The sequence below is a fragment of the Podarcis pityusensis genome (assembly GCF_964106645.2).
Source record: "Podarcis pityusensis genome assembly, chromosome: 9".
In the NCBI taxonomy this organism is placed as follows: domain Eukaryota; kingdom Metazoa; phylum Chordata; class Lepidosauria; order Squamata; family Lacertidae; genus Podarcis; species Podarcis pityusensis.
In genome coordinates, this window is record NC_138034.1 from 18142548 (window position 1) to 18155306 (window position 12759).

General features: G+C 40.2%; 1 protein-coding gene across 4 annotated transcripts in view; it reads left to right on the forward strand.

Annotated features, from left to right (window-relative positions):
* The window catches only part of GABRA2 (gamma-aminobutyric acid type A receptor subunit alpha2), a 74790-nt gene that overhangs the window by 47466 nt on the left and 14565 nt on the right, over nucleotides 1-12759 (forward strand). For all 4 annotated transcript variants that reach the window (XM_081020111.1, XM_081020112.1, XM_081020113.1 and 1 more), the window contains 3 exons: nucleotides 729-949; nucleotides 2084-2166; nucleotides 11467-11610. In XM_081020111.1, coding sequence (XP_080876237.1) covers nucleotides 729-949; nucleotides 2084-2166; nucleotides 11467-11610 — 448 coding nt within the window. The remainder of the gene's footprint in view (nucleotides 1-728; nucleotides 950-2083; nucleotides 2167-11466; nucleotides 11611-12759) is intronic.

Here is a 12759-nt window from a genome sequence, read left to right on the forward strand (position 1 = left end):
GTAAAGATATTAAACATATATTGAGTTCCATTATGATCTTGCAGATCTGTTTAGGATATCTGTTAAGTTGTGGGCGAACGTATCAGACAACACAGCGATTCTTCAAACAGCTCTTGTTTATTCAGATGCCAGAACAGAACTGAACTGAAGAGCTCAGTCAGCCTGCTTATATAGAGCTCCAGAACAGCGTAACTGTTGCAACTTTCTAAAACTATCCAATCATTGAACGTCACTTTTGATCCTTCATTTGCATACAAAGTATCCAATCATTGAACGTCACTTTCGATCCTTCATTTGCATAACTATCTACAGCATCCCCCTGCTGGCCCAGGGTGAGAACTTCAGTACATAACAATATCTTCTTAATGATACCAGAAACTTTATGAAGTCATGGCATGAAGAGAATCAATTTTTGGTTATTTTCTCCCCTTCATGCTATATTATCCACTACAGACTCATCAAAGTCCAAACTTAAACAGTTTGGAAGCATTGTACACAGCAAACTTCATGAGCCATGCAGACGTGCAGCAAAACTTTGAAAGTATGCACACACCCACACCCACACCCACCCACACACACACACACACACACAATTTCTAAATATTTATGTATTGATTGTCCTGCCTCTCCTTGCTTTTTCTCCAAGTTGGTAATGTGCTACTTTTACTTTATTGAGATGGACTGATAGTAACTAACTTTAAAACACTTTTAATATCCCCCCACTTCAGGAATACACAATAGATGTTTTCTTCCGCCAAAGATGGAAAGATGAGCGATTAAAGTTTAAGGGTCCAATGAACATTCTTCGACTGAACAACTTAATGGCCAGCAAAATCTGGACTCCAGATACATTCTTTCATAATGGAAAGAAGTCAGTAGCTCACAACATGACAATGCCAAATAAGCTACTACGAATTCAAGATGACGGGACTCTCTTATATACCATGAGGTGCACATTTTATTTTGTCTTTTGATCACTGTCCTGGTAAGCTGTTCTCACTTTAGCATCAAGCCAGCATGATCCCTATTATTAACACTCTCATTTCACGGCATCCTGTAGCAAACACTCGGGTAAGCAGACTCCTAACATGGTAAAATACGCCATCCATTTCCCAGAGGTACTGGATGCAGAAAAGAACTGCATCCTCCCCAGTGCCCTGATAATCTAAAGACCTCCCTAGTAGCCTATTCACACATACATACCACCCATTGCATGCTATGAAACTAGCAGATGAATAGTTTTGAGATGCCCCAATACAGGTGGATCAGAGATCTGTTACATTTGCAAAAAATACATAAACTTATCAGTTTGCAAATATTGGTTCATTTTGCATGAACATGTGGATTCTAAAAAAGGAGACTGCAGCCACTGCACTCCTCTACTGATATTTCTGCTGTTGCGCTATCCAGGGCTTAGCATTTGAACCTAGGCTCGTGGTTTGTCTCTTTCAGCCCAACCACAAGCTGTAAACCAAGCACAAACCTTGTTTGCAGCACATGGCTTGTCTAGAATGAGAACACCTATGAGCCTGAGTTCAGATGAATCAATAAGCCAAAGCAAGAGGTCCAAGGAATTAGTGTGTTGCCCATGGGAACCCATATGCTTGTACGTTCACGCTAAGCCATGGTTTGACTTAGTGTTTCATGCAAACCAGTTTGCTGCATGTTTCTAGTTTTGCTAGATGAGTCTTTGCTTTGATGCATTTATTTTCTGGGGTGCTCTTATTGAAACAATCAACATTAAATTATTTATCAGTTTTATTTAAGGTACGTGCCTTTAATAGGACTTCTGTGTTCATGTGGCACATATTTTTGAACTGAATGTTAATGGGTAACCTGTAGTTCCATAATTCGCCATTTCATTCAGCTGGCCTTATAGTTTTGGGATCCGTTTTGTTGTGATGAGGCAGTGTCCTCTGAAGGATCAAATAAAACAAATAAAGGACAAATAGAGGGTTAAGTTTTAATTGATTTTGTGTAATTAATCTCTGCAATCTGTAAATTCAGGGGTTTTTTTTATGGAATTGGTTTTCATGACTCTTTAACAGCAGACTTAAGTATACAGTGGTCTTTTCCCTTTTAGGCTTACTGTCCAGGCTGAATGTCCAATGCACTTAGAAGACTTCCCTATGGATGCCCATTCGTGCCCATTGAAATTTGGCAGCTGTAAGTAACATGGCTAAAAGCGCAGCCTCTAGCTAGTAAATATCTTATGTAGTTCAACATCTCATTTCTGCTCTTGGACTTGCTCACAATTTATGTATGCTTCAGCAACATTGTGCTGCATTATATGTTCTGGGGTTTTTTATATTTAAAATAATTCATTTCCAGTGTTTTTGTCTTTGAACATGTTAGCTAATTCCCTGGGTTCTTGTTTTTCCAGAAGATATTATGGCCTAATTGCAGCATTCATCATAAATAATGTCATTTATTGACCAATAGGTTTAAATCGTTATAGTAGCAGAGTGACACAATTGTTAATGCAGCACCTCGATAAGAATAATTACATACCTGATACAGCGTGGAAAATGAAATAAGATATCTGAAAAACATGTGCTTTGAAATTACGCCAATGTGGTTCCTGCACAAGCTGAAGTTTATCTTAATGTTTTGTTCTTTTGTACTTGTATGAAGGCTGTAGCAGGTAAAATCTTCTACAATACTCTTCTAATGCAACAAATATGCTTTTTAAGTTGTACAAAATAAGTGCAAATGAAAATGCATTTGCACTAAATAGTGAGCTGGTTCACACATCATTTAAATCAAAGTTTAGTTTAATTATGATTTAAAGGTGAATGTGTAGAGAGATTGTGCATGGGATTAAAATTGTGGCCCTTTGCTTATACCCAGCTCCTGCTTCTGTTGGGCTGTTTGGAGCTTTGTTATAGTTTGGCTCAGTGTTATGTTCAACCCAAGCAAAGAACAATCCTTGGTTACAGCTCACTTTTTTTGTAGAGAGAAACGAGCCAAACCATTCCACCCCGTGCACCAGCACACTGTACTTAAGCTTAACTATGGTTTAAAGTGATGTGTGAAGCAGGCTAATATGAGGATAGGCTAACTGGTATGAGTCCATGCTTAATTTAGTTTGTGTGGTGGAAAGGTGACAATATATCTCACTAATATTTTGTTCTTCCTTTGAGAAGTATAGACTTGGCTCAGACACTACACAAAAAACCATGGCTTGTAAAATCACATGAGTTGTTGTGACATCTGAGCAGACATTTTGTGAATCATCTTTGCTTTGAAGCTAGTTTGCAGATCACACTTTGTGTAATTCTTTGTGATAAAATGTCCTTCACCAAACTAGTAATAATATACATTTTTATTGTGGTTGTGAATTACGTTTTATACATTGTGCTTAGAACTTAGGCATCAGCCTCTCAGTTAGATTTAAGCAACTGCATCTCACCCAGGAGAAAGGATGTCTCTTTTGATGTGAATGCTCTTGCAAGTTTTCAAGGTAAAATAGGTTGAGTCACCTAAGAATTACATAATGAAAGAATCCTTAGTTGACACTCTTAGTCCACACGTGGACACAGACAAACAGGAGAGCCTCAAAGGGTCTTAGGGAAGGGAGGCATTGGTGACTGAATAGGATCATTGTTTTGTCCAGGGTTTCCCAAACTTGGGTCTTCAGCTGTTTTTAGACTACAACTCCCATCATCCCTAGCTAGCTGGACCAGTGGCCAGGGATGATGGCAATTGTAGTCCAAAAACAGCTGGAGACCCAAGTTTGGGAAACCCTTGTCTAGTCAGTTAAGGAAGGACTCTGGATGCCTCAGATTTTAATTCCTGGACACGACCTAAAGGAAAAACAATATGTGCTCTGGTTAAGATCTACGGAGCAAATAAAAGTAGATAACACTGATGTGTTTGAATCTTTAATTTGAATTTTTGCTGAGATTGTGTAAAGCAGAAATCTTTTTCCAAAGCATCTCTTTGGGTGAAAAGCTTCCTTTTTAAAAGAAGAAAATGCTAATGTATAATGCTGAGAGTGTCCAATGGTTTGATGAGGAGTGAAATTTGATGGGGAAAGGCTCTAAAAGGCTCCTGTTTTTCTTACAGGAAGTCAGGGCTAAGCAGTCTTTCCTTTTGTTATTTTCAGTTGGGGGGCGGGGGAATTAAAGGCCTTATTACCACACAAAGAGCACCAGGTTTTTTTGATCCATGGATGCTGCTTCTAAATGCTTTCCTTAATAAAGACCATAAAACCTTCTGGCAAGTGGTCTCAGGAGTTTTGCATTCTTGATCACAAGCTCTAAACCGTTGTATCTCAGTGCATGCCTGAGGACCACTTTAGAGCCAACTTTACAGACACAGATGATATTATTACATCTTATTTAGGCTCTCTACTTGATGCTGTGCTATGAGTCACACCAAAATGGAACCCAGTTTCTGTAAAAGAAGTCTTACCTGTGATTCCTCAGATCAAGAGCGGGAAGGATCCAAGGACTGATTAATATCCCTCTGAAACTTATAAAAGTAAGGCAAGCTTGGTGGGCACCATTGTTGGATGCCCCTTTTACTACAGTGAATTGTTCTGGCATGATCCTTTCTAGCTGGAAGAAGCAATAGTGGTACCTTTTTTTTAAAAAAAGGGTAAAGCTTGTGATCTGGGAAACTGTAGACTTATAAGCCTGCCGTCAGTCAAGGGGGAGTTGTATGCCAGGTTCTTAAGCAATGGAATGATTTATTTCTTAGAATCTGAGAATATACTTACTGATTCTCAAGCAGCATTTAGAGAAGATTGTTCAACCCTTGATCACTGTCTGATCCTTTGTCACCTTCCTGAAAAATATACAAGAACCTTGTGAGGGAAACTGTTTGCTGCCTTCATGGATTTAAAGGTAGCTTTTGGTTATATCTCCAGGGTCAAGTTATGGCAGAAAGTGGATGAAATTCTTGTTGATAAAAAACTTCTCGCTTCTTCCTCTTTTGCCTTTGTATTGCAATAGTCTTTCACAAATCAGATGTGGTAATAAGGGACAGTTTACTAAAGATAAACCCACAACCAAGGGAGTTAAGCAAGGATGTATACTTGCTGCTACTTTGTTTAATTTGTTCTTAAATGATCCCAGAACTGCCTTGAATGACCCAGATGGACTCCTACCAAAACTAGGTAATAGGAAAATTTGTATCTTACTTTATGCAGTTTTTTTCCTCCTGCTCTATACTTGGGCTAAAATGCCTGTTATCTCAGTTTTTAATCTATTGTAAGCACAATTGTTTAAAGTTCAATTATGGAAAAGCAAATGTTTTAGCTTTTGAAAACAGCATTTCCCAGCATACGTGGGTTTTAGATGATCAAATTATGGAACAAGTTATATTGGGGGTAAAATTCAATCATGCTACATTGTGGTCTACTCACAGATACCTGGAACATGCTTTATAGAATAGGAATGTAATTGTTATTGCATTTCACACCTACTTATTGAAGCTGAGCTTGAGCACTAAGATGAGATGGTATTTATTTATTCATCTTAAAGTATCAGATACCATTTTTCGGAACAATTGTCTCACAAAGTGGTTTACAACCATTAAATACATCAGCCGTCATTAAAATACAACAATAAAACTTCTGAATTTGATTAGAATAAGGCAGATGAACAAATACTTGTTTGTCAAATGCTGTACACCTCAGTCTGGAGGTGGAGCTGGAGGTGGGAGAGACACATATACCTGTATATCTAAAGTATAGGGTATGGGCTTCTGAGACCTGTAGCTGAACATCCCAGCCCTTGGAGACCTTTCATTCTCAGTTCAGGGATGAGGTAGTTTTCAATTGACTGTCCTAAAAAGTGTGCAACAGGGGATGTTCCATAACCTCTGTCCCACGATGGGTAAAAGTGAAAGTCTTCAACACAACAAAAATGGAGCTCACCATGCACGCAGAGACCGGGGGAAAAATGAGTAAGAAGCTCTATAAGAAGCTAGCACCATTCCTGTTGGATGGGAGAAAAATGATCCCTGTGCAGCAGGAAACAATGTTTGAAGAAACATCCAAGGACCAGCAATATGAGTCTTCAGCCCTTGACCCAGATGACATTGAGATGTCTCCCAGCACAGATCCAACAGAGGCAACCATTCATTTACAACAACTAACACATCCTGCAATGAAGCCACAGCAGTACACATTGCAGAAGGTTGTTGTGCACCAGGAACTATTCTGGAGGAGCCTAGAGGACACAGTAGGTCAGTGCAAGGGGAGCTCCTAGTGAGCAGCTTGCTCTAACAATAGCTATTGGTGAACTTTTTGACCCTCTGCCTGCATCTACCTCTCCTTTGCCCCGTTCCCTTTTGAAGAACTAGAGTCTCTTAAAAGGCCAACGCTCATCTGAAGGGAGATATGTTCCCTGAGCTCCACAGTCTCCAACCTAATGCATTTCCTGTGCCTGGTGCACTCAACACACCCTTGAGAATCCTGTCTCTGATTCTACAGGGACTGGTACTACGGGATCTCTTCTGCCTGCTAGCCTTGGATTTCACGATCCCTGATCTTCAGCATGAGATGCATAGTCAGGAACCTAGACCAGCTCCTTGGCCAGTGACACTGTAGGCTCCAGTTCAGTGCCTTGGTCACTGAATGACTCAGGGATCATGACAGGCACCTGATGTTAGGGACTAAGTACACTGATTTCCTGAAAGAAGTAAAAGGGCATGGTCTAACAAGTTGTTCAGGCTCCTGCTCACCAGTAACTCTCGCTGGTGAAACTGTGGGAAAAGCCTGCATCACTCTAGGCAGGATCACTTGAGGTCCTGTTGATCCTAGAATGCAACAGTGGAAAGCACCCTGTGCCATGATGCCTGAGAGATGCAACCCATGGTTTGGAATGAAAAGATGGATCCAACGTTACTGCTGCTTAATGTCGGTGAACCAGATGTGTGGGCCATCTCTCTCTCAACCTCCAGTTCTCATTTGAAGATTTATTCTTAACTTTCCAGAGTTAATTCTACATGGTTTCTGATGAGAGCAGTCCCTGCACACACCACAGTTCAGTCCTGGTCAGCCTCTCCTGCTTTCAAGTTTCACAGAGTTACAAGGTGAGTGGTTTTTGTTTTTTTTACACCTCTCTTAAATGTCCTCCTCCTCCTTGCTTTGTTGCCAATGCTTTATGTGAAATTTAAGAAACTGGTTCAAACTGCAGCAACTTCATGACGCCTAGGTGCACCATGAATGTAGTGTTTCTCAAAAGATGCTGACAACTCCTACATGTACGTTGCAGCATATACATCTCTCACAAAATATAGGGGTTCCATTATACTGACATAAATACTCACGTAAATACCCCTGCATTCCCTCAAACAAGCAGCCCTGAAGTGCATGTCTGAGTCATCATTAACAATAGAGAACCTGCTGTGCTTACCATATTTGCAACCGAAACCAAAGATACCTTGAGCACTGTTTATCCACTGAAAATAGAGAGGGTGTTGCCTACTGACCAGTCCTTTATTTCATGTACAGGTGTAGACGAAATAAACCCAAATGTGGAAGAAACAGAATGGAATGTCCCAGATAGAAAAGTATTCGCGACACCCCGATCTGTGGAAGCGGAGTTTGTTGGAGAAGAAAACACCCCAAGATGCAGAAACCAAACTAGCCCCACCTTCTCCTGGTGCTAGATAGAGTGGTCAACTAAATACTCATATTAAGCAGTCAACCTGAGAAACAGGAGGCAAGTAGATAATGATGTCTGTGAAGGACCTGGTTATCAAATGGCAAAGGGCAGGTGAAAGCTTCAGCTTCTTACATGAGCAGATACAAATAAGACACAGAGATATGGTTTGTTTATTTAATCAAATTAAAAAAACAACAACACCATGACTAACATCTTAATACGTAACAGGTACCATTTTCATTATCACATTTGTGCCACTCATTTGGAAGGTAGGGACAACAAAGCTGATTTTATCAGCATGTCCTGGATAATGTCATTTTATTTTCCCTGAAAGCCCCAAACATTGATTGCAGCATGCTATTATTTACTTTAATATTTAATAAATTATAATTCTGCTTTAAATTGATCTTAACTGTGATCCTTTGTCTTTAAAAGTATAGTTAAGACAATAAAGAGCTCGTGGATATTTATGTGATGCCATATTTTGGAGATAAGATGACCAAGTATTTTCATTTCTGAAAATGGAAGGGTCAGGTATTTCAAAATTACTCTTGTGCTATATATAGTCTCTGTTTTTTTATGTTATTGTTTATGTAAATTTAAATGAACAATAAATAAATAAAGGGCTGTTTCACTGAACACCTCCGGTGGTTTGTTTGTTTGTTTGTCTTTTGCCACATTTGTGGGTCATGAAACGTCCACTGTCTCTATTTCCAAGCAAACTGAAAACATAGTTTGGTCAACGTTGTTCAATGGAAACAAAAATGTTTCGATTTACAAGAGAAGAGTCGCTTGTAGAAAGAACAATTTGTGGATGAAACTGAATAGAAAGTGCAGAGCAAATTTATTCTGATTGGCTTCAGATAAATGCCTAGTCTATAAACAATAAGTGGGGCCAGTAAGAGAACCACAGCAGAGGGCAACCCAACAACAGAGACAGGAGAAGCATTGGGGGTGGTTTTTTCACTTCGTGTTTTCCTTCTTTCTCTCCCTCCATGATGGGGTGGAAAACCTCCCTCTTCTCCTCTCCCATGTGCAGCCATCACTGCTTGACAAGTAAAGGGTATAGAATGGGGACTCTGGGAATTCACATTTTGATCGTAGCTGGAATTGAATTTAGGGGCTTTGAAAGCTCAGCTCTCATTTGAGGTTGGCTTCTCTGAGCCTCCAACTTCTAATTCAAGCCTGGGTCTTGATTCAGGCTTTAGGTCCAGTTTTGGTTGCCCTGTATTATGACATCTGTCAGGAAAGAAGGGAAATGTGTCCCTGTTGATTTTCCTTTACCTCTCAGCAACATTCAATATAATTGGCCATGGAGCAACTGTCCAAGTTGGGGGTGGGTGCCATTGCTTTGCAGTGATGCCAGTCCTCCCTGGATGGTCCTTTCCAGGGGGTAATGCTTGGGCAGTGTTCTTCGGCTCTGTGTAGCTTTCAATGTGGGGTTCCTCAGGGTTCAAATTTATCCCCTATGCATTATGTGTAGTGCTGCCTTTGAATATGGTTTGGAAATTTCAACTGGTGCAGAATTTGGCAACCAGTTAGCTTATCAGGGCAATTTAGTTTAAGCATGTTACACCGATCTCATGGTGTAGAAGGCTGGATGTCCTAGAGTATGATCATTGTCAAAACCACATTATGGCTTTCTGAAATTTACCCAGAGGAAATACATGTTTTAGGACAAATTTCCAGTTCTTTGGGGGCAGTTTTCTAATATCTGGCCTGGAAATGGCTCTAATATTGCAGGTGCAAATAAGAGGTTTGCTATACCTGTAGAGAAGAGAATTGCACAAGCTATGGCTATAAGAACTTCTGCAACCTGCTTGCAGCATTTTTCTGTACTGCTTATGTGGTATTCTGTGAAGTGGTTTGAGTCTTCAGTAGCTATTTTCTTGATGATGTGATCATGTTAGGGGTTAAGGAGAAGGTTATGGTTGAATTCCTTGATTTGGACTTCTCATGAGTGGAACATAAGGACACAAAGAAATCGAGGTGCAAAGAAATTGTGATGAATTTTGCATCCACAAGAATTATGATAGTATAGTTATCCAAGTACTCTGATGCTAAAGGTTTATAGTTTGCAGTTGTCTATGTTGGTATCTCTGGGCAACATTGAGGTGTGCTGATTTTCACATTGATATTCATATTGAAGCAGGAATTTCTTCTCCGGATGATCAAAACTAGTTAAATGATGTGTCCATGAAGCCCTTTATTATTAGTGATCAGACATATGCCATTCTGCTGCGGTTAGTGAGAGTCTATAGCTGGCATCTCACAATGTCAAAGGATTCTGGATCAGCTATTGTAATAGCAATGTATGGTTGTTGTTAAACCACTTTGCTTTTTTAACGAAATACATAGCATATAAGTATTTTTTAAAATTAATACATAATAGCAGTCTTATTCATTTCTTGGTATATACAGGATTGTTTGTGTTTTGGAAATATATTTTGTTTTCATACACTGTAAGTTTTCTGAGTTAGTTTTTGGCAGAGTCTATGCTGTCAAAAGTTCCTGTAATTCAAATCTGGTAACTTACTTTCACAACTGCAAACCCATGTGATTTAATGCAGATACAATAACATGAATTCCCTTAAATCTAAATTAAAAATTGCCTTTAGGAAAAACTAACAATTTTATACAACTAAATCCATGTTTTCCATTGTAGGATAACATAAATGAAGTATCCCATTCTTTAAATATCTTTGCTCCATGGCATCTCCTGAAGGCCCATCAGATATCAGACTTCTAGGGGGCGAAATCATGAATAGATGTGGGGAAACTTTGCCCCCCCCAGTTGTTGCTGATCTTACAACCCCCATCATACCTGGCCATCTGCCATGCTTACTGGGACTGACTTGAGTTGTAATTCAACAACATCTGGAGGGCCAGAGGTTCCTGACACCTGCCCTAAGATGTTCATGGGAGATGTTTACGCTGAACAGTCTTTTTTAATCAATTTTGAGATAAATATGTTGCATCCTTAATCTATTTTGACAGCAGATATCCAGTATTTTCACAATCACAAAGCAAGGAATTTTGGATGCAGTTATGTGCTCCATATGCCCCTTTCTTCCCATGTTGTTCTCTCACCTGCTTCTGAGCAGGTATCAGCTGGACGTATGCACATAGGGCCTGCCATCACTTGAGTGAAAGTTAAGGGGAGGGAGCGCGCCTACGCCCTCTCTTTTTCCCCAGTCTGGCTTCTCATCTCTGCTGAGACAAGCAGCGCAGGCCCCTGGGGAACACTGCAGGCCCAATGGATGGAGTGGGAGGTTGTGGGTTGCTGCACTGGTGCCAGCACTGATCTGTAACCATCTCCGCCTCCTGTCCTCTGCACATGGAGAACCACTTTGCATCCTTTATGTGTACTCTTACATCAGGGATTGGGGAGTTTTGTTGAGGGTCACATTCCCTTAGTGGCAATCTATCAGAGCCATGTGCCAGTAATAGGTGGGTCCAGAGCTCAAAGTGGGTGGAGCCAGCCCCTTCTCCCTTTTACGGCCACCCCTTTCCCCCCTCCCTCTCTGTCTCCCTCCCTGTCTCCTAGCTAAGTTGATGGCAGAGGGCCAGGGCTCTCAATGGATTTGCTTGTTGACAGCTTCTTCCCCCATCACTCAATCCATTTCAGGTTTTGCCCTATCTCTCCTACCTTCATGAAACTGGGCCAAGGCCTGCATAGGTTCTTCCCCCCCTGTCTTACATAGACAAAGCACTTCCAAGTTCCTACTGCTTAAGAGATCAAGAAAGTCAGTGAATATCAGAGGCTGTGCTGAATTCTCTGAGCCAGCTATTCCCAAATAATTGCTCTTTTGAGCTGATAACGTGTCTTCTTATTTCCCCCCTGTAGATGCATATACATCTTCAGAAGTGACCTACAAGTGGACCTTCAATGCATCTAATTCAGTAGAAGTAGCCCCAGATGGTTCGAGGTTGAATCAGTATGATCTCATAGGGCAAACAATTGGAGAAGAAACAGCTAAATCAAGTACAGGTTAGTAAGACAAAGAAGAAACCGTTCGAGTCCTTTTTCCTTTAGCCACTGGTGCACTTTTGGCCATATATGCAGACTACACTCTGTGGCCCTGCCAGTTTGACTTGAGGACATAGGAAATTATAGATGCTAGAACTTAATTTAAGTTATTTATATACCACTGAATTACCAAAGTCTCTAAGTGATGTTACTATAATATGCTATATCATAGAGGGCTTCCATATGGGAGCTCTAGGTTGCAAAATGGCTCATTTAGATATAATTCTCTCTGTTAATTGGAATGTGAACGTCCACATACTCCATTTTTTAGTTTTAGATGCCTTTCTTTCTGAGTGACCTGTCATCATTGTTTGAATTTTTCTGTGCTGTGCTTTGTGGCTCCTTGCCCTAATCATTACTCCCTACCCTCCATTACCTTTTCCTATTTGTGGCATGTACACAGATATTTGTGTGCCTGTGCACATAAAATAAATAAATTGCCAGACATTCACAAGAGCAAACATTGCCTATCTTTACTTATCATGTTTCATGGTTACTTACCATGTTTCAAGGGGTTTTTTTGGGGGGGGGGTGTTATCTATTTCTATTGGTTTTTTTTAAAAAAAAGATTAATAGGTCCTTGGAACTGGATTGCTCAAATTCAGATGTACCTTCTGCATGTGGGAAGTGGTACAAAAATGTTTGCTTGCACCACTTGGACTACCAGAATCAGAATGGCTGGAATGTGTTCCAAAAAGTTACCACACACATGACAAACCATACGCCCAAAACAGTGTGCTAAGGAGCAATAACATGGGTTATTTTTATTTAACAGAGTTTCCATTGTAAGCAGAAATCTGGATTAAATATAATTTTTTTTAAAAATGGGCTGCCATTTTGATGATGACAATGTCAGGTGGACACTGCACTGCAAGAAACTTCCACGCATGAGCTGCACAATAAACCCCCATCTAGGAAGCACCTGGAGTCATAGTTCCAGATGATTCAACAATAGTAGAGTATCGCATTCACTTTTGTAGAGACTGCAAAGTAAAGGAAAATGCACATAATTGTGCATTTAGTTCTGTACTGTTCCCCATCATGCAAATCCCTTTTTAGACCAAAGTGAGCAGCTTAGGTGCAGCTTTTAATGCTTTGAGGGTGTGCTGC